Source organism: Girardinichthys multiradiatus, chromosome 13 (genome assembly GCF_021462225.1).
Source record: "Girardinichthys multiradiatus isolate DD_20200921_A chromosome 13, DD_fGirMul_XY1, whole genome shotgun sequence".
Taxonomy (NCBI): domain Eukaryota; kingdom Metazoa; phylum Chordata; class Actinopteri; order Cyprinodontiformes; family Goodeidae; genus Girardinichthys; species Girardinichthys multiradiatus.
The window spans coordinates 38,487,031-38,510,084 of NC_061806.1; the positions used below are offsets into that span (position 1 = coordinate 38,487,031).

Sequence of the window (23,054 nt, forward strand, 5' to 3'; positions counted from 1 at the left end):
TAAGAAGCCGTCATGTCTTATTAATGGCTCCAGAATTCACAATGAAGTTTCTTCGAAGTAAACCTCAACCTGATACTGGTTTCCTCTCGATAATTTTGACATATTTCAGTTTATTTTACAACACACCACTGTTAAAACCATATTGTTAAAATGTAGCTACAGAAATATGTTTCAGGTTATTATTTTGGTTATTTAAGTTTGTGATGTTCCAATATAAACTGTTCTAGGATGTTTTGCATTCAGCTCCACAGCGCTAGGATGTTAATGCAAACACCTTTGATAAGGAGTTCCTCAAACATCCTAGTCTTTGCTCAATGAAAAAGTAAACGGTGATGTTATGCTTCCTGGAGTAATGGTGTGGCTTCATTTCTAATGCTGAGATCAGCTGCAGCATTGTCCTTTGGAGTCAATAGTGATGCATTTGATGCACTGAGATGAACCTGCGTTTTTGGTAGCTGAGTTACATCCAGCTGAAAAAAAACGAAGCTAATCTATAAGTACTATTAGTTGCAGTTCCCTGACTGACCACTAAAGGCTTATTAAGTGAAGTAAGGCAGTTCTCACAGGTTGCAGTTTGCAGACTTTCTTAAAAAGATGATCAAAACATATTTGTATTTCTACTGCAGCTCTGAATCTAGCAAGGGCGTTGAAAATTATTCACCTGATCTATGACAAAACATCTACCTCAGTATCTGCTGCTAGCTGAGAGAGCAGTAAAGCTAGAAAGGAAAACATCCACACCAGCTATTTTCTCTCCAAGACAAGTAACGGCACATTTCTGCAGATTTGTGCCAGGGTGTGAATTCTCTTTTGGGAATAAGAGTGTAACTAGTAAAAAAATGAAAACACTGTCTGATATGTTTCCTTTACTAATATAATAGTTTTATTATTCTCTCTCAACCATGGCAGTTTGTGCTGATTCATTTCCCTGGTGGCTGAACTACACACGAATGAGTTTGTTATTCTGCAGCAGAACCTAGAGTAAAGTAATACATTTTACATGCAGTGAGTTTTACGATCTGATATCTTGAGCCATTCAAAACCAGAGGTGGGTAGTAACAAGTTGCATTTATTCTGTTACTTTAACTTGAGCAGCTTTTTTGGGGGCATGGAAGATACTTCTAAGAGTAGATTTACCAGACCATACATTTTAGTTCTATTTGAATAATAATATTTTAAAGTAGGCTAATAAAACCTCTACCTCAGTAAAGGTTTTGGCTACTCCACTTTCCTCTGTTCATTACACTAAGTAAAAACCAAGCATGTTTTAACCCAAAATGCACAGATACAGACAAGCATCCACCCAGTTTCAGGTAATTATATGAAAAGTTTTATGTTGTGAAAAAGGAAGATCTGGACATTTGTGTCTTGAGCCTTAATTTAATTTGTAAAAAATTTAATGTTTTTTCAAATTTTTTGGAAATACCAGAATTTGCTCATTATTTTATCTTGTCTGTCTGATTACATCAATAGTCAAATAGTTACTCATTACTTGAGTAGTCTTTTTGTCAAATACATTTTGACTTATCGTTGTGTATTTTTTTTTAAATAACTGCTTTTTACTTCTATTTAAGAAAAAAAAAAAACATTTGAAGTAACTCTGATCTTACTTTCTGACTCTTTAACCCACCTCTGTTCAACACTCCAGAGTTTTGCCACCTGATCAGAGCTGTTTTGATGAGTAAAAAATGTCATTTTGGTACTTTAATCACACCCTGTCTCTTACATCTCAGTATATGAACATAAACTATATGATATGTACATTAAGTTTAATCAAATTGCAAATAAGGTTTAACTGATTCAAATGTATTTTCTGTTTCTGTTGCCAGGTGGTCAAGTTAGATTGATATTTTTAACTGAACAGTAGACTGTTCAACCAGGGTCCCTGCACAACACTTTGTAGAGCATTCTCTCTTCTGTTTTTTTGAGAACAGTGATGCACATCTGTTGAATACCAAAGTGCACAGCAAACCGGTCTGGTGTTAAAGCAATATGTTGTGATGCACTGTCCCAATTCCATTTGGAGTATGGCACAACTGCAATCCGAACGAAACACGGCCACAAATCTGGCCTTTATGAAAGAGTGCTAAGATGTTTGAAGTCTGCCACAAGCCATGAAGGGGGCATAGCAAACACGTGGAAGAATGTGGTCTTGCCAGATGAAACCTATATGCAAAACACTCTATGTTGGGGAAAACTAGCACTTCACAACACTATAAGCACACCATTCCTACTTTGAAAGATGGTGGTGGCACCTTCATGCTGTGGTGATGCTTTTCTTCAACAGGATCTGAGCTATTTTGCAAAGGAAAATTGGCCACAATTTCAGTCTCTGTGCAGAGCTGGTAGAGCACTGGCAGGTAGTTTGCATTGTATAAGTTTCCCTCCACTTCACAATAATGAACTTCTTTGGGTTATAAAATATGTTAAAGTTTGTGATTGTAAATTGAAAAGTTTAATGGGTATGAAGCCTTGTGCAAGGCAAGTTACATTTAAATGTACAGTAGTAAAGCAGATATTAAAATAATAACTGATAGACTGTCTTGAAAGCTTTCTGCTGGCTGTTGCTCTATTCACTTCTCCCCCTCAACCCGATAGACCTAACTCAGGTTTAGGTTTTAGGTTTATAGCGTGGTGAACACTCTCCTTTTGGCGAAGAAGCTAAGGCTTTTCTAAGACCTTACAGCAGGCTTTTGCTCTCAGAAAGAACGTCCTTCTGTATCGTGACAATGAGCACCACTTTCTTCACTGTTATCTTCTTTCCTTATTTTGTTTGCAAATTTTAGAAAATACGAACGTGTTAATTCTCACTAATTATGGTAGTCATTACCCCGTGTATGAGCCTGTTGTCTTTGTGTTTTTATTCAGAAACATTCTTTTCATGTCATTGCTTCCATTCAGCTCAATAAAGGCCAAATTGAATGACAATCAGCCTATTTTGTCCATTAATACGACTAATTGCATATAATTTGTTTTTCTTAATATGAAATCAAATGTTTTACCGGTACTTGAATTTTAAAATAGCTTTCTTCTATTATCTACTTCATGTGTTTTTTTTCTGCACAGCTTAAACATTTCACCTTCTTTTGTTAAGGCAGAGGAAGATGGAGGTCCAAAGTGGTGTTCAGCAGCCAGAGCCCTGCCCACTGGACTCTCCTAGCTCAGTAGCTAGTCAGCAGAATGAAGAGAAAGATGGACAGATGGACGCAAGCGGCCGGACCTCCACTGACAACCAAAGCAAGGACGCACACCCAGCAACCCAGAAAGATGACAAAAAAGTAGGTTCATGACTTCCCCTCCGATGCACATCTGCTGCCGTCATGCTGTTTGTGTGGGTGTGTACATACTTGTGTGTGCTGAGTGATTACATCCTGTCTGTCCTCCACATTCCCACTTACTCATTCAGCATGTTATCTTTTGGAGTGCTGAAAAGCAAAGCTGCAATGAGATTTGCGTGTTTTGTGGTTCCAAGTGATGTTAAACATTTTGTGTGAGAGTTACCAAGGGGTGGAAGGACCTGTTTGCACACCGCTGCATTTAAAAAAAAAGTGAAACTGTTGCTCTAGTGCCTCAGCAGTTTCAAAGGAAGTAGGTAATGTGTTATGTTGCTAAAAGAATCAATCAGAGCAAACTCAGAACCACAGTCAGTGTGTGCACCTTTTTAATTTGCTAACTTTTATATGCAGACCGAAGTGGCTTTTACAGACTCCACATGTGAGCACTGACTCACATTCTCAGATATATCAACGCTCTGCCATCTTGGGGCCCTCGGCACATCCAAGAGTGACAGTGAAATCCTCGCTGGCTGTGCTCCATCTCAAGGGCATCAATCATGCTTCCCTGGCAAGAGCCAGAACCTCTTTCTGTCAATCAGCCCAAGATGCTCTGTACGCCTCGTAGCAGAGAAGAGACAGAGGCAGAATAAACACAACAGTTATATGAAAACATTCGCGAGAAGGCTGGAGTAATGCCCACTGGCAGCTCTGAGTGGAAGACTTGTCATTGCTCGCACTAACAATTCTGAATTTTCGAGTAGTAATCTACAATATTTTTGTAGAGAGAAAAGAGCTTCTTAGGACAGCGATACTTTATCTTCCAAACAGTTGGAGAAACCTCTGGTCATCCCGTTTAAAGCCATAAACTGTAAGAAATGTTTGACGTAAGATTTTAGCAGTATTGGTACCTTAACTTTTTAAAACAGGCAATTGATATTCAACATGTCAATTACCTGTCTTATTACTCAATATACTCAAATTATATACAGGTCCTTCTCAAAATATTAGCATATTGTGATAAAGTTAATTATTTTCCATAATGTCATGATGAAAATTTAACATTCATATATTTTAGATTCATTGCACACTAACTGAAATATTTCAGGTCTTTCATTGTCTTAATACGGATGATTTTGGCATACAGCTCATGAAAACCCAAAATTCCTATCTCACAAAATTAGCATATTTCATCCGACCAATAAAAGAAAAGTGTTTTTAATACAAAAAAACGTCAACCTTCAAATAATCATGTACAGTTATGCACTCAATATTTGGTCGGGAATCCTTTTGCAGAAATGACTGCTTCAATGCGGCGTGGCATGGAGGTAATCAGCCTGTGGCACTGCTGAGGTCTTATGGAGGCCCAGGATGCTTCGATAGCGTCCTTTAGCTCATCCAGAGTGTTGGGTCTTGAGTCTCTCAACGTTCTCTTCACAATATCCCACAGATTCTCTATGGGGTTCAGGTCAGGAGAGTTGGCAGGCCAATTGAGCACAGTGATACCATGGTCAGTAAACCATTTACCAGTGGTTTTGGCACTGTGAGCAGGTGCCAGGTCGTGCTGAAAAATGAAATCTTCATCTCCATAAAGCTTTTCAGCAGATGGAAGCATGAAGTGCTCCAAAATCTCCTGATAGCTAGCTGCATTGACCCTGCCCTTGATAAAACACGGTGGACCAACACCAGCAGCTGACACGGCACCCCAGACCATCACTGACTGTGGGTACTTGACACTGGACTTCTGGCATTTTGGCATTTCCTTCTCCCCAGTCTTCCTCCAGACTCTGGCACCTTGATTTCCGAATGACATGCAGAATTTGCTTTCATCCGAAAAAAGTACTTTGGACCACTGAGCAACACTCCAGTGCTGCTTCTCGGTAGCCCAGGTCAGGCGCTTCTGTTGCTGTTTCTGGTTCAAAAGTGGCTTGACCTGGGGAATGCGGCACCTGTAGCCCATTTCCTGCACACGCCTGTGCACGGTGGCTCTGGATGTTTCTACTCCAGACTCAGTCCACTGCTTCCGCAGCTCACCCAAGGTCTGGAATCGGCCCTTCTCCACAATCTTCCTCAGGGTCCGGTCACCTCTTCTTGTTGTGCAGCCGTTTTCTGCCACACTTTTTCCTTCCCACAGACTTCCCACTGAGGTGCCTTGATACAGCACTCTGGGAACAGCCTATTCGTTCAGAAATTTCTTTCTGTGTCTTACCCTCTTGCTTGAGGGTGTCAATAGTGGCCTTCTGGACAGCAGTCAGGTCGGCAGTCTTACCCATGATTGGGGTTTTGAGTGATGAACCAGGCTGGGAGTTTTAAAGGCCTCAGGAATCTTTTGCAGGTGTTTAGAGTTAACTCGTTGATTCAGATGATTAGGTTCATAGCTCGTTTAGAGACCCTTTTAATGATATGCTAATTTTGTGAGATAGGAATTTTGGGTTTTCATGAGCTGTATGCCAAAATCATCCGTATTAAGACAATAAAAGACCTGAAATATTTCAGTTAGTGTGCAATGAATCTAAAATATATGAATGTTACATTTTCATCATGACATTATGGAAAATAATGAACTTTATCGCAATATGCTAATATTTTGAGAAGGACCTGTATGTATCCATATCTATATCTATATCTAGATATATACATATCTATAGATATAGATATATATATTTATTTTAATTTCGTTCTTCAAGTATTTCTTCTGCATTTTCTGTCTAAAAACACTGCCACCTCTATAGGCTAGATAAAAGAAGTGCATTCTGAGCATTATAAATCCTGCCTGCTTTGATGATACTGATTGAAGTACTGTGTTTTGAAGTACGTGGCATTCATGTTCAGCATGGCTATTTTTTTTGTCGATTGGCTGTTGGTGCAGCATTGTGAAGCAATGAAGCATAAAGGTGTTAGACTCTGAAATTTAAGAGTTTCTTACAAGCTCGTAGTTGGACTGCCCCTGTCATTAAACCTCTTTCTGACTTTGTAAAACAAAGTTGTGGGAGTATTTTTCTCTTTATTTGTTTACTTATTTTTGATGTTCTTTTCCTATCTCTGTTGTTAATTAGCAGTGCAGCACTTCCTCTAAAGGTTGCCGTGGAAGTGTTGGTCCCTCTGTCACTGCTTAGCCAACTGGTTGGCAAGCTGCCTGCTGCCTAATTTATTTCTGTTTCTGGAGTGTTAAATCATCAAGGCCTCACCAGTGGAAGTGGATCATTGCTCTTATTGTACTGAAATGTTACCAGCATCTTGTCTGCTTTACTGTATATTTGTAATACATCATAAAAATTGAGGGTGAACAGTTTGACCTGTAGTGGCATAAAGCCACTGTGTGCTCACTCAGCTGTTGTGTAAAGGTCGGGGAAGTCAAGCAGTGAAAGTTAATTTGCCTGTTTAAATCCCCAGGCCTGCTTCTGTATCTGCTTTACCCAGGGGTAAGAAAATAAAGTCAAGGTTTGAAATTCATTTTACTCTGATACATGCTGATGAAGTACCCTTTAGTTAAACAGTTAACCAGCAGATACTCCTTGCTGTAAAGTTTCCTGCATCTTTTGAACCAAGTCATTGTTGAAAAAACATGTGTCTGTGATTGTATTCTTGCCCTAATTTCCAATCCACATATTTGAAACCATACTCACGATCTGCTGTATAGATGTTAGATTAGATGTATTTTTTTTGTTTCTCACTCATCAAAGCTCCTACTTGAAGCAAATGTGGCAAATATGGCAACCTTCATTTTATTGGCAATCATGCTAGAAGCTTCACCACACACAAACAGATTTCACTCACAAACATTCAGATGTCAGATGGGAAATTTCGCAAACCCTCTCGTTCCCTCCGTGTTCCCGTCACCTTGCATTCTGATTGGCCATACGTTACCTTCAACAAGCAGCGTACTCGTTTGCCTTCAGGGAACACCTCACACGATAGGATATCGGGCCAAGACAATCCAACATGTTAAATATCCCTGATTTGAGGTCGAAGCAATCCGGACGTCCTTCCGAGCAGACTAGATCCCTATTAACACACCACACACAGCAGGAATATCGCAAAAGATTATTTTAAGAGCCATCATGATGATCGGGGTATGTCGGAAGGGGAAGATCGGGTGAAAAACCGGCATAAAAACCCTGAACCATTAGCTTTCAGATCAAAAATAATCCACATAGGCCTCAAATTAAGACAATGGATATACTCAGATGGAATTAAAAATGTATGTTGGTAGAGAAAGCTAAAGTATAATTTTTTTTAATTTACCTATTCTGCTCGACTAGGTGTTTTATGGAAGAATACCTAAAAGGATTAGGTCAACCTTCCCTTTCAAAGCTGAAGCTTTATGAGGATGACCCTGCTCTTAACCCCAGCAGGATCTTGGCCATTTTTGACCCTGACCTGAGCGCTGATCCATGACACCCGCTGAAGTGCAGTATATAACATTACAACAACCCAGAAGCGTGCTTCATGTGCATGCCTCATCATTATGAGATGAGCTTCTGTGCTTATTATTTTGCAATTAGCTTTGCTCAAATCCCCTAAAATCAGCCAACCACCAATGTTGATGAGCTGCAGTGCTGATTTAAAGTGTTGCAGTAATTGGTGCCATAGCAACCCACTGACCTTTAACTCATTAACTTCACTGAACACAGAAATAAGTCAGCAAGCAAAAAGCCTGTGGCTGCATGTCGGAGCTAGCTCGCTGATCCTGCAGTTTTATAATTATCCTCTGCAGTTCTCTAAGAAGAATATCTGTGTAAGTGTGTTGATGTTGGTGCTTGGATGTACTCTGTTGCTGCAGATGGCTAATTTTATCTCTCATATGTATGTAAAACAGAGCAATCTTTTCCTCACAGTGGTAAATTGTGCTTTCTATCATTAGAAATGAGTCATTGGGGACTGAGCCTTTATGTGTGCTGTGAAATAGTGGTACTAGTGATTATTGCTGTTACATTTGATTACACAAACGAGAAACATTCAAGAACAGAAGAGCAAGATTATATTAAATTGCTTTGAGTGACTGTGGGGATCTTCAAATTAGTGATCAGAGAATCCAAATCTCTGTGGCTGATACTTGGAAAGGGAATAAAACCTAGGTTTATTAAGCAATTAAATCAACGTATGTAAGCCTGATTTGGTCAAGAGGAATTTTCCTGACTTTGTGGTGACTTGTTGTCCAGATGGTCATGGAGCTTTTTCTTAATAGCTTTATTCTCATAATGATTTTTAAGGCAAGTGTAAAATAGCTTCTCACCTTGCTTAGCAATATGACATCAGCTGCACTGTGGCCATTTCAGCAGTGATTTACCACACTTTAATATGCAGCCTCTAAAGTCTGAAACTTGTCAGCAGTTTGACCTTTTACATTTCCCAACTTGCTTACTCCGTATCTTTGGAAATAATCTGCATGTGCATGAACGCAATAAAGGCATCATATAAACATAAATGTAAAATATGTTCTATGCAAAATTATCATTGTTTAAAGTTAAACCTTGGTCCTAGATGTCAGTCTTATTGAAGTGAATTGAAAAAAATGTGTGCAGACATTTTCCACTGCCCCTTTTGTCCTCCACTCTACAGATTACCTTCGTGATAGCTGGCGGGGCCCAGATAATTAACTTTTGTTATTTCTCCTCCCACACTTTGCTTTTGAAATTGTAGCTGCATGGGCGTCTGGCTGCATGAGCTCTAATAGCATCCCGGCATCCCATTGATTTCAGCCTGCTCCTCCGGATATCAGTGTCTTGTGGAGGAAGCAGTCCCTGCTTGCCCCAACTCTCCACAGGTTGATCATTATACCAATAAATCTGATCAATGAGTGTACAAATACAAAATGCTCTTTGGGCATATTAATGACTTATATTATATTATAGTCAGGCAGTCATTTTCTACCGCTTATTCCATAGTGGGTCGTGGGGGAGCTGGTGCCTATCTCCAGCAGTCTATGGGCGGGAGGCGGGGTACACCCTGGGCAGGTCGCCAGTCCATCGCAGGGCAACACAAAAACAACCATGCACACACTCATTCATACACCTAAGGGCAATTTAGAGTGACCAATTAACCTAACAGGCATGTCTTTAGACTGTGGGAGGAAGCCGGAGTACCCGGTGCAAACTCCATGCAGAAAGACTCCAGGCCGGGAATCGAACCCAGGACCTTCTTGCTGCAAGGCAACAGTGCTACCAACTGCACCACCGTGCATATATATTATATTATATTATCCATACACTTTCTATACCCACTTCTTTCATACAGGGTTGCAGGGGAGCTGGTGCTTATCTCCAGCAGTCTACAGTTGGAAACACCTTAAATAGGTTGCAACACAGGGACAGACAGGACGTACCACCATGCACACACCCTTTCACACCTAAGGGCATTTTACAGAAACCAATTAACCTAACGGTTTGGAGGTCTGACAACAATTTGGAAATTTGATCATTTAGAAAAACCTAAAGGCCTGGCTGAAGTTTGTCTGAGCGAAAATAGAGAAAGATCAGGAGTTCTGGAATGATGTATAGAGTAGTCTGAAATTGATTTTACCAAAACAAGTCTCTGCCTCAAGCAGAGGACTTGATCGTAGCCATAACTACAGCAAAGTCGCCACTGCTTCAGTCTGCTGTGGTGAAGGAAGAGCTACGCCATACGGTGAAGCTCTCAGTTTCTAGTCAGACTACTGTCTGACCATAACCTAGTAAAAACATTGAGATTTTGGATATAGATTCTACTGTAGGGTGGCTGACCAACCTTAAAGATGGGTAGAGGAATTCAGTTATCCAGGAAGAATTCTGTCGGAGTCTCTGCTTCTCCACATTGAAAGAAGTCAGCTGACAAGTTTCGGCTTCTGTCAAGAATGCCTCCTGGACACCTCTCTCTTGACAGTTTTCAGGTAGGTCCAACTGGGGTTGGACCCCAGCACTTTCTTGAGGAACTGTATTGTCCTTCAGCTCTGAGGACATTTTGGGATCCCTCAGAATGAGCTGGAGAGTGTTAGTGGGTTGGATGTCAAGGCTAAACAGTAAAAAGAAGATATTTTGTCAATTGCAAAACAGAAAGCAATGTATTTACTGTTTAGAGTATTATTTTGAATACTGGTAGAAGGTTGTACAGTAGATTACATATCTCAATTCATTTTTATAACACTCAAATAAATGCTATGTATTCCTATAAGAGGCAGTAAATGTTTTGTCTCTTAAGTGTTAAGAGCAGGATGTAATTGGGTTGAGTCCTTGTTTGGTGACCAAGGTCAAGTCCTATTGTGAGATCATATGTATTGGGGGCAGATCATCATTTAGGAGAACATGGAAAAGAATTACCAATCTTTTTGCTCCATTTCAGAATGTTGTATGCTCTTACCCTAAGCTGGCGAGGGACAAATTTTGAAATGCTAATTTAAGTTTTGCCATGTAAAGATGATTGCTCTGCTGAAACAACTTACAGAATTCAACTGATATTGACAGTGAAGAATGCTAATTAGTTATTTGTAGAGACTTCATTTGTGTTTTGCCTGCTATTTTAGTCTGCTTCCTCTTTAATCTGACACACTGAAGTATAGGTGATGATCAGACTCTTCAAATTTTTTTTGTTATCAGCAGTTCTATTTTTTCCCTCAAACAGCACATTTTACTTCTCTGTTCAGAGCATACACTTTTAACATAAACATAGACGTAGTACAGACTGTCATATCCACACTCGAGCACTCACACAGTGCTACACGGTGTCATAACATCACCTTATAAGCTGCTGCTACAGAATCTTTATCTCTTCTCTGTTTCTGGGAGCTGTCATGACCAAAAGGTTGCTCTCTGCTGCAAAGTTGCTGCCTTAAAGTTTTTTTCCCATTTGTCTCTAATAGAGAGCAGTGACTCGGGCCATCTCTATCTGTGGCTAGGTAAAAAGCAGGGTGATTTCTATCTGAAAATAGCCCCACTGTCAGCTTGCCTTAGTTGCCATGGCTGCTGAGAGAGTCAGTTAAGTGGATCAGTGCTCACTGGAGTGTCTGACTTTGGTGCAAGACAAGGTGCTTTGATGGGATCAACAGCTACCCCTAATCTCCCCTTGGTACAAATGGCCTAAGAGTCTCTAGTCAGGACTTCAGTCCTGCCTGATGTCAGCATCAAATTTAACTGATTGTCAAGTTTGAAACAAGCATCAAACGTTTCTGTTCCTAGTCAATGTTTTACGGAGAGGTAATCTTTGAGATCCATATTTCCAATGGGTATGAAAAGTTCATATTACCTCAAAGTTAATCACATCTCATATACATCATCTTTGAAATGTAATTTTCCTAGTGCTGCCACATATTCTCAATTGGATTTATGTCTGGGCGTTGACTGGGCAACGCTAATACATGAATATGCTTTTATCTGTACCATCCCATTGTAGCGCTGGCTGTATAGTTAGGGTTATCCTGCTGGAACGCGAACCTTCGCCTCAATCTCAAGTCTTTTGCAGCCTCGAGCCAGGATTGTCCTGTATTTAGCTTCACCTATCTTCGCATCAACTCTGGCTAACTTACCAATGTACAGTGAAGAATGGTGATGGTGTCACCATTCACAGGGCAGCTGTATTCATGCTGAGATTAAATCGCACATATATGGACTCTAGTAATTAACTGACAACTAAAGGCAATGAAGGAACTTATGGTTTATTAAATCAGACATGTATCCCCTTAGGTTTTCAGGACATAACCTATATAAATTAAGAAAAAAAGTGTTCATCTTATGAGTTTACTTGGCTCGTAATAAAATATTTTGACTTGATTTTGATCTTGATTTGCAGACCAGCAATTTGGCTTGGAAACATAAGCACAAGAATACCCCATTAAGAGGGCCATCTGGAAAAATCATTTGCTGTGATTAAAAAAGAAGAAAAAACCATCCTCTTGTGTTTTTAATGAATTCTTTGCCCCTTGGATGCTTGCTGGATTCCTGCCATGCTGGATCTGTCTGTTGGTGGTTTATGTGGTAGCTGGAAAGTGTTCCCTCTGTGTTATTTTGATGTCTTGGCACCAGAGGAAAGGCTAAGGAAGACTTGTGCAGAATTGCCAAATGTGCTACATTAGCAGGAGTCAGTTCTTGTTTGTACTGTGCAAAATTCTCTTATCTGTTGCTAGAAAATGTGTTTTAATGATATCAACTCTGGATTCAAGTCAATTCATCATTAGGCAATTTGATTAACATACACGTTTTTGTGATGAAGATATAAACACAAACTATTTCTGCTGAAAATCGAAGCCTTATTTAGAGTCTTACTGGATTATGTTTATAAACTCATATGGTATGAGGTCTGTTTTATTGCTATTATGCATCATTAAAGGTGCCCTTATTCTGTAAAAGGCAGGCATAAAGGAGACGAGCTTTTTACACTACAGAGTTTTGATATTTCCTCATTTCTGAAAAGAAATTTTCCTGTGACTTTTGCTTGGTTGAGAATTACATTCAACCTTTTAGATAAACTGGAATGGTCCAGGAAATAACATTGTGCCAAATGCTTGGATTTTAAAATGAGTTGCTAAAAACTAAACCCAGGCAGAAGAAAGCAAATAATTTGGTGGGTAATCGTTTTTGTAAAAAGACTGTCTTTGTCAGTAGTTTTTTTTTTCTGTGTTATGATTTTTCTTTCCATATTATTATTCCCAAACAAATTTCAAATTTCTGGTAGAAGTTTGGTATTTTCTCTTCAGTTTTTGTTACAGTATACTGAAATATTTATAATTTATTCATGAATTAATTTAATGTGTTTTGCTCTGGGATGCACACAACTCATTCAGAAGCCAAAGCCAATTTTTTAAAGAAAAATTCTGATAAAAAAAAAAAATTTTACAGACTTTGAAAATCACAGATCACTGAAAGAAGTGAGCAAACAAAACTGCTTGGCTCATTCTCTTGTTTGTCATGCACTTTATTTGAACTCTTTATGTGGTTACAAAACATTATGCTACTTCCTCAACCTCATGTCTTGCTCAACTGAAGCCATACTAAGTGCAAAAATCAAGGGCAGATCGGATTCAGTGAAGTGAAGACATGCACTGATCTTTTGTGTCCTAGTTTTATGGAACATTGACCGCTAAAGCTTTGTGACTGTTTATGTAAAGTTGTTTCTGTACATTTTAGACAATGTTTAAACTTTAATTGCTTGCCATACTCTTGTACTCTTGAGGAATCCCTACATCGAATAACTATTAATCAGAATAATCTGAAAATGAACAGCTACTTGAAAGACTGAGCAAAGCTCTTTGTGCACTCGGTGAGAACCTCCGAAGGTTTGTTGTGATGCATTTGTTCCAGTATTTGTCTTCGAATGTGGTATGGGTGGGTATTAGATTCGGACAGTATAACCTTGAGTAAAACTACTATGGTTTCACAATATCTATATAGTAGTTTTTAAGTGTTACTTTACAGAGCAGAATGGCAAAACTGTACAATCTGCGCAATAAGCACAAGCATAACAAGCTGATATTGCTGGTAAATTAGTTGGGCTATCTGCTCTAATAGCCAGGCTGCAGTCAGCTGCTTAGCAAACATGCTGCTTGTAGCATACCAAGTCTTAAAAGTCTTTCCTGTTGGCAGCTGTTAGACTATATAACCATCACAAGCGAGATTTGTACATATTCTTGATATAGTTTATATTTTGGAAGTAATTTGTACAAAAATACAATAGTATATCCCTTGTTTCTTCTGCCATATATTTGTAACTAAATATATATATTTTTTTATCTTTTGTATTTGTGTTACAAATGTGGTTTCTAACTGCTTGAGAAAACCCCCTTCAGAACTTTCTCTATTGTCTCATTTAAGCACTTAATACATTGGAACGGCATCAAAAAAAATCAGCAAATTAAAAACAGAAACTTTGTATATCTTTGTATCGGAAAACCGGACTATTTGTATTAATATGTTAAGCTTTTTAGATGAGGCTTGCAGTCTTATTTCACATATGAGAAAAGAACAACATTAAAATTGTTTTCCTCTTTGAGGTGCTTTAGTAGTTTTTCTTTGGTTGGTTTATATAGTCTTAAGCTAGAGATGACTAAACTAGTCAGTCAGTCAGTCATTTTCTACCGCTTATTCCATAGTGGGTCGCAGGAAAGCTGGTGCCTATCTCCAGCAGTCTATGGGCGAGAGGCAGGGTACACCCTGGACAGGTTGCCAGTCCATCGCAGGGCAACACACATACAACCATGCACACACTCATTCATACACCTAAGGACAATTTAGAGTGACCAATTAACCTAACAGGCATGTCTTTGGACTGTGGGAGGAAGCCGGAGTACCTGGTGAGAACCCACGCATGCACGGGGAGAACATGCAAACTCCATGCAGAAAGACCCCCGGACGGGAATCGAACCCAGGACCTTCTTGCTGCAAGGCAACAGTGCTACCAACTGCACCACCGTGCAGCCACATGACTAAACTAAAAGACATGTAATGTGTTTTAAATATACGCCTTAATATTGTGACTTGAAAATTTAAAGGTAATTTGTGAATTCTAACATATAAAACAGGAAATAGGTAATAGTGAATTTACAGACAAGTACAATGTGCATTTGTTGAAACTTTTGTTTAAAGATGATTTTCATGCCTTTAGTGTTAACAGTAAGACTGCTGAGGTCGAACAAATTTAGGAAAGACATTTTAGCAAGGCTGCTATGGAAACAATTCAGGCACATTTTAGTACATGAAACTTTTTTAATGTAGCTGCCATAGAGTGGTTCTTTTAATAACGTGTAGGCATTTACTTTTTTTTTTTTACATGTCCTGTCCAGCCGAGTAGCACTCAGAAGTCCAACAGATTACATTATGGCTAACGTTATAATGCTCCGCTTGATCTATATGCTAAAAACTTCATTAGAAATTGCTTTGGGATCATTATAAATGTAATGGACATGCAGATGGTAACATAAGGGGGGCAAAAAAGGGAGAGAGGAGAGAAGTTAAAAGGGAGAGCAGATAAGAATAGAGGAGAGAAAGAAAGATAAAGAGATAACACCCTAGAAGAGAAAAAACACGGACAAACAACAAACGCATATTTAACGACAACATTACTGAAAAGTACACGGTACTAAATAATACAGGATGTATTTAGTTTCAACTGCAGTGACCGACTTGGCTATTGGAACCCCGGCCAAGGAGGTACTACAAAAGGAGCTGGTACCGAGTAACTGTTACTAAAAGGAAATCCTAGAGACCGAGCGGTGCAAAGTAGGTACTAGAGGGTTCTTACCTCCTCTGTGATAGTATGGTTTGGCAGTTGTATGGTGAATCACAAGTCAGCACTAAACAGGGTTATTAAAAGGGGCATCAGAGATGAATTTGAGCCAATAGTTAAAATATTTGGAATAAAGTAACCGAGTTGCCTTGACCTGACAAAAGAAAAACTGTCCGAGCTACCGCACCCTGTTGGCGGTCAGACGTCTCGGAGTTCCTCCGGTCCTTGGTCCCCAGAAGCGATCACACACTTTATCTAACTCCGACTCTTAAATGAACGACTCTCAAACAGTTTCTAACTTTCAGCTCCTTTAATCTAAATTAGGCAGAAGAATGATTAGATCAGCGCTGAGGCTCCCGTCTCGGACCATCGCTGTCTGTGAAAGGATGACGAAAGAGCCCCGAAAGAAGGTCACATGTAGTTTTATATCTGGCACTCCAATGCAATGGATGTGCCCTCCCTCAGTGATTATCAGTAGACTATGTGTCACCATTGTGGTGTCTATCTGGTAGGTTGTGTAGTAGCAGGTGTCCATCCTTAATCTAAGTGTGCTGCTGCTTTCTAATCAAACCAGTTATACCAGCTGCTCCACTATCAAACCCAGTGCCCCATCTTCAGGTCATATATGACAAACCTTGGGCCATTTATCTTTGTAATGTGTGTCGATGAACATTATTTTCTAACAAAAAGGAAACATTAGAATTTATGCTTAATATCATCATGGTATAAATGGGAAAAACAGCTATGAGTCATAAATACAGGTTATTCCTAACAAAACTCATACTTTAATGATATGACAGGCCTACCCTAACCATAACCCAGCCTTACACTATGCTTCATACAGCCAAAGAAAAGTTTGGTTACTCTGGCCCTTTATCTAGCCTCCTGTGAAAACGGCATTAAGCCACAAAAACTCTATAATAAAACTGTTTCTGTTTTAAAACCATCATTTTTTCAAACCTTAGTACACCTAGCTGTTGGGCCTACTGAGAGATTATAAAATAATTAAAAAAAGAAAGTAACTGCATCTTTAAATGACTGTGGGAAATGAAATGCCAGACAAGATAACCTGTTGGGCTGTACTTTGTCACAACTATATCATTAATATATTGATGTTTTTAAATCTTTTAACAAATCTTATTTCAGTGCAAATACACAGGTCAGCAGTCTGCTCTGCAAATGAAATGGTAATAAAGGGTTTTATCACCGCTACTAATTACTGAATGACAGTTTTCACACCAGCCTTTAAGTCTGTGTGTGCATGTGAGCATGCCTGTGTGTGATAGGCCTAATTAAGTAAACTCCCATTACACTTAAAAGTGCATTACTGCCGCTCTGTTGTAAAGGCTATAATTAGAGTGCTGGGGAGAGTGAGCTGTAATTAAGTTATTTCTCAAGTATTGTTAGTCCACTTGTTCTATGAGCTATTTGGATTGATAAGGATAGAATACATATTTGGCTATGTGCCAGAGCTTTGTTAACTTTAGAGCTATTAAAGCAAAAAGCCATTACAAAATACAAAATTTAAGTGCCAGCATTATCTTGTTCTCTTAAGGGATTGTGGTTGATAAAACCTTAAAGCATCATATTAAACCATTTCTGCTTGTAAATGTGCAAAGTATTTGGAGAAATAGCAAACAATTCCAGACATTTCTTTCCTGCTTTTTATGCTTGTATTAATTGATGTTGGTAGTAGGAGTATTATGGCCTACAGATCCTGCTTTTTAATCCCAAACACATTATCCTCTCCCAGTAATTGACTCGATTTGATGCATGTCTTTTTTAAAGAATAAAATGATTAAAATGGCTGATTAAATTCATTAAATAGATTTTCTTTTGTGCTTTGCCCACATTTCAGTCTCCTGTTGGTCTAACACTGCCAAATGTTGTCTTGTGCAGCTTATAGTTGCAAAGTAATATGTAGTTGAAAAAACCAAACATCTAACTGCTTAACAATTGAGCTTTGCAGCAGATTAAGCAACATGTTGATGTGTTAACTGTCATGAGAGACTTAGAGGGAAAGTTTGAGGGCCAGATCACTTGGTCACAGTTGGTCAGGGTGAGCAAATCCCATCAGAAGGGTAGTGGAATGGATTGAGAGCACGGGTTCTTTTCCAGGAGAGCTGTGGCAAATCCTATTTCTTCACTGATCTGAATGGGACTATTTTTAGCTTAGAGTGCTTTTCTTGGACTGACTGATAGCTCTTGGTTGCACAGTGCTTTTGTACTTGCATTCACACCTGGTGTACTTTGTGTACTGGATGTTGTATAACTGATTAGATGGACATTGAAAGACGGGTAGTTTTAGGGTTTTGATATAAAAACTGTTAGAGAAGGTTTGCAAACTTTGTTTATTAACTGCACTGGCGACTTGCAAACCTGACTATTGTGGGTCATAGTGTACAAACATTGCAAACAATCCAATTAAAGAAGGGCTAAATGGCATCACAACCATCCATGACCACTGTTTTTATCTTTCACAACAAAATATGGAAAATATGGAGCTACAACAAGCCTGGGCTGGTAGGAGATTGTCAGACTATAACATTGTGTTAACATGTCACAGTTTGACATTACCACAGTGTCTGCATAAAACTTGGGAACAGAAATGTATAGCATGATGAATCTGCTTTATTTTGAAACAGAAATTCAGCAATTAATTACAACAAAGCTAAATAAATATTACAGTTTTATTAATATTCTCCATCTATTTTATTCATGCTGCTGTAGGATTATGTTAGCAACTTTCTGCATGATAGTGGCAGCTGCAGCAAAATCATTTTCGTATGATTGTATTTTTGAAGTAACTGGACACAAAATGTCGTTCTTATCCATTACAGTAATCATCCACTGAAGCACATGTACTTTTAAAGCTCCTGCATACTTACTTGTTTCACTGTTGCTCCACCTTTAATCAGAGAAAGCTTACCCTGTGGCTTACGCTGGTGCATGTTAAAGATGAATTATCTCTGTGATTAGTGGGTTTTTTTGGTTACCAACAGATAAGGAATCAAGACAAAGGCTAAAGAATCTGAATTTACAGTGACCAGTGAACCCTTGCAAGTGTGCTTTTTTCTCTTGTAAACTAAAGCCCCTGGGGAGGAGGAAGATCCTTACCACATGCCTGGGCTGTGACGGACCACCTGAAAAGAAGTGTCAGCTTATGAAAAAGGATTAACAGCACTGCTGAAAGCAGATCAGGCTAGGTTTAGGTTTACGATATAGCGGTTTATGTAGTTAACATCCTTTTATGATCGGTGATAATTCATTAATGCATGGCATCCCAGTGAGCGCATTCCTAACCCACAACCACACGTTAGCACTTAAAATTGGTCAAATACACACCAAATGTGCTCTGTGACTTAAAAGCATAAAAAAGCCAAATCAATACCTGATTAAACTTTTTACTTCTGTTCTGGTTTGGTTGACAAGGTGAATAAATATACTATTAAACATAATTGGAGCTGCACGGTGGTGCAGTTGGTAGCACTGTTGCCTTGCAGTAAGAAGGTCCTTGGTTCGATTCCTGGCCTGGGGTCTTTCTGCATGGAGTTTGCATGTTCTCCCCGTGCATGCGTGGGTTCTCACCGGGTACTCCAGCTTCCTCCCACAGTCCAAAGACATGCCTGTTAGGTTAATTGGTAACTCTAAATTGCCCTTAGGTGTATGAATGAGTGTGTTGTTTGTGTGTTGCCCTGCGATGGATTGGCGACCTGTCCAGGGTGTACCCTGCCTCTCGCCCATAGACTGCTGGAGATAGGCACCAGCTCCCCTGTGACCCACTATGGAATAAGCAGTAGAAAATGACTGACTGACTGACATAATTGGAGTTCATCTCCCCCAATTTTCTTTAAGATAAAAGGACTGGTCTGATTACATTATCCCATTTAAGATCAAAAGGTTGATGTTCCACATATTTTTTTTTTACTTTTGTCACAAATAAAAATCTGCTCAGAGGATGCTGATCAGTCAGAAACAACTAGCTCCCTCCCACTCACACAGATTGGAATATGGCAAGCTTGCAGATATTTTATGAATCCATCTGCGGGTTCAGTTTAAGTAAGGATAAATATGATGTAAGTACACAAAAAACAAACCATGGGGAAAACATTAAGAAATCACGTACGTTTTGCATTACATAAAATAGAACTGCTTCATAAATTACTAAAGACTGAAATCAATATCACTTATGCTTCACATCTTTCCATTTTTCTCTGCACTAGTAGAAGGATAGAGTTTGCCTGCAGCTTTGCCAGTGGTTAAATGTAAAATAAGTAATCAGGTTTTGTTTCATATGACATTTGAATTTTATTATTAATGTGCATTTCTCCCTCTGGGTTTTAAGAATAGATGACTGAAAGAGCTGAGAAGAATTCTAGGGCAACACCTATCAAGGAGTGTAAATGATGAATCACCTGCAGGTCTTCGATGAGTGACAGGGCAGCACGGAGGTGGCACCTCATTATCTAGCTTATTTAAAGTGTATAGATTTTACAGATTTTAGAAGAAGTTGAGATGGAAATATTTATTTCCCCAGGAGGGGAATTATGGAATGAATGTCGTGCCGGGGGTTAACAAATCTCATTTACAAATTTCACTCTGGGAGATATGCCTCCCATACACAAGGAGGCATTCATTTAGCAGAACTGCGAGAGTAAAATCTGCAGGTGTTACATTCAAAGCTATTGTAGGTCCTCCTTTTACAACAAATGATAGAAGCTATCTAAAAAACTTCACCGACATTTCTTATCTTTACATGTGCATCGATTTACCAAACAATGTTTCAATTAATTATAATTTTTTGTGCATCAGCTCAGATGTCGGATGTATTTGCATAGTTTGAAATTAAATTTCACTAAAACTGAATTTTGGAACTGAAAGTAGTCAAACTGAATTTTTAATACAACAAAATTAGCAAATTAATTCAGTTTCAAACCATTAAATTCAGTTTTGGTTTGGTGAAACTATTTTTCAAACCAGTACATTTAATTTAACATTTCACAAATACAGATTCAGTCTGAGCAATTCGAATTCAGATTCTTATGGCACAAGTTTCTTCCCATAGATATATTTCAAGGGTTATTTCTGTTAATGACGATGATCATAGCCTGCAGCTTATGAAAATCACAAATTTAGTTTCATAGTAAATGTATACACAAAATTAAAATATATCTTAATTCATTAAAGTATATCTATTAAGAAATATTGGCCTGCTGAGTATGGGGTGTGCATATTAAGTATACAGGTCCTTCTCAAAATATTAGCATATTGTGATAAAGTTCATTATTTTCTATAATGTCATGATGAAAATTTAACATTCATATATTTTAGATTCATTGCACACTAACTGAAATATTTCAGGTCTTTTATTGTCTTAATACGGATGATTTTGGCATACAGCTCATGAAAACCCAAAATTCCTATCTCACAAAATTAGCATATCATTAAAAGGGTCTCTAAACGAGTTATGAACCTAATCATCTGAATCAACGAGTTAACTCTAAACACCTGCAAAAGATTCCTGAGGCCTTTAAAACTCCCAGCCTGGTTCATCACTCAAAACCCCAATCCTGGGTAAGACTGCCGACCTGACTGCTGTCCAGAAGGCCACTATTGACACCCTCAAGCAAGAGGGTAAGACACAGAAAGACATTTCTGAACGAATAGGCTGTTCCCAGAGTGCTGTATCAAGGCACCTCAGTGGGAAGTCTGTGGGAAGGAAAAAGTGTGGCAGAAAACGCTGCACAACGAGAAGAGGTGACCGGACCCTGAGGAAGATTGTGGAGAAGGGCCGATTCCAGACCTTGGGGGACCTGCGGAAGCAGTGGACTGAGTCTGGAGTAGAAACATCCACAGCCACCGTGCACAGGCGTGTGCAGGAAATGTGCTACAGGTGCCGCATTCCCCAGGTCAAGCCACTTTTGAACCAGAAACAGCGGCAGAAGCGCCTGACCTGGGCTACAGAGAAGCAGCACTGGACTGTTGCTCAGTGGTCCAAAGTACTTTTTTCGGATGAAAGCAAATTCTGCATGTCATTCGGAAATCAAGGTACCAGAGTCTGGAAGAAGACTGGGGAGAAGGAAATGCCAAAATGCCAGAAGTCCAGTGTCAAGTACCCACAGTCAGTGATGGTCTGGGGGGCCGTGTCAGCTGCTGGTGTTGGTCCACTGTGTTTTATCAAGGGCAGGGTCAATGCAGCTAGCTATCAGGAGATTTTGGAGCACTTCATGCTTCCATCTGCTGAAAAGCTTTATGGAGATGAAGATTTCATTTTTCAGCACGACCTGGCACCTGCTCACAGTGCCAAAACCACTAGTAAATGGTTTACTGACCATGGTATCACTGTGCTCAATTGGCCTGCCAACTCTCCTGACCTGAACCCCATAGAGAATCTGTGGGATATTGTGAAGAGAACGTTGAGAGACTCAAGACCCAACACTCTGGATGAGCTAAAGGCCGCTATCGAAGCATCCTGGGCCTCCATAAGACCTCAGCAGTGCCACAGGCTGATTGCCTCCATGCCACGCCGCATTGAAGCAGTCATTTCTGCCAAAGCATTCCCGACCAAGTATTGAGTGCATAACTGTACATGATTATTTGAAGGTTGATGTTTTTTGTATTAAAAACACTTTTCTTTTATTGGTCAGATGAAATATGCTAATTTTGTGAGATAGGAATTTTGGGTTTTCATGAGCTGTGTGCCAAAATCATCCGTATTAAGACAATAAAAGACCTGAAATATTTCAGTTAGTGTGCAATGAATCTAAAATATATGAATGTTAAATTTTCATCATGACATTATGGAAAATAATGAACTTTATCACAATATGCTAATATTTTGAGAAGGACCTGTATTTACTTAGTATTTGGTCTGCGTGAATATCTGCACCAATGCAGCGTGAAATGGAGGTGATCAGCCTGTGACTCTGCTAAGGTATTAGCAGAGTGGCCTTCAGCTCATCTGCATTGTTGGGTATAGTGTCTCACATCTTTCTCTTGAAACTTTCTCTATGGAACTTTGCTGGCCAATGAAGCACAGCGAACCCATAGTCATGAAACCATATATTGGTAGTTTTGGCAGTCTGCTGGACAGTTAAATCGGCAGCTCCTTAAAAGTTGTCAGCAAAGGGAACCATCAAAATGAATGTTCTATAATGTCCCTGTAGGCTGCAGCACTGACTTTAGACTTAATTAAACACAGTGGGCCAACACCAGTAGATGACATTATGCTTCACAAATAATCACAGAATTTGAAAACTTTCAAGTATCTTGGCGTATGGGCCTCTCCATTCTTCTGTCAACCCGATTTCCAAATGCAAAATGTGCTTCAACTTTAAAGAAGGACTTTGGACCACTGAGCATCATTCACATTCAATCCCTTTTGCTCTCTCAGAATCTGGAAAAATAAATAAATATTGCTATACATACTTAAATTATGTCCTAGACTATAAGAAAATTGCCAACACCCGGAAACTGAGCTGAAGCATAGTAGCCAAGACCATACATTGGTTTACCAGGACAGGTTCCACTCAGAACAGACCTCGCTATGGTCGACCAAAGAAGGTGAGTGCACATGCTCAGTGTCATATACAG

General features: G+C 39.2%; 1 protein-coding gene across 3 annotated transcripts in view; it reads left to right on the forward strand.

The window, feature by feature from the left end:
• The window catches only part of rbms3 (RNA binding motif, single stranded interacting protein), a 453,566-nt gene that overhangs the window by 853 nt on the left and 429,659 nt on the right, over window positions 1–23,054 (forward strand). For all 3 annotated transcript variants that reach the window (XM_047383175.1, XM_047383169.1, XM_047383170.1), the window contains exon 2: window positions 3,095–3,278. In XM_047383175.1, the coding sequence (XP_047239131.1) occupies window positions 3,105–3,278 (174 nt within the window). In that variant the 5' untranslated portion in view covers window positions 3,095–3,104. The remainder of the gene's footprint in view (window positions 1–3,094; window positions 3,279–23,054) is intronic.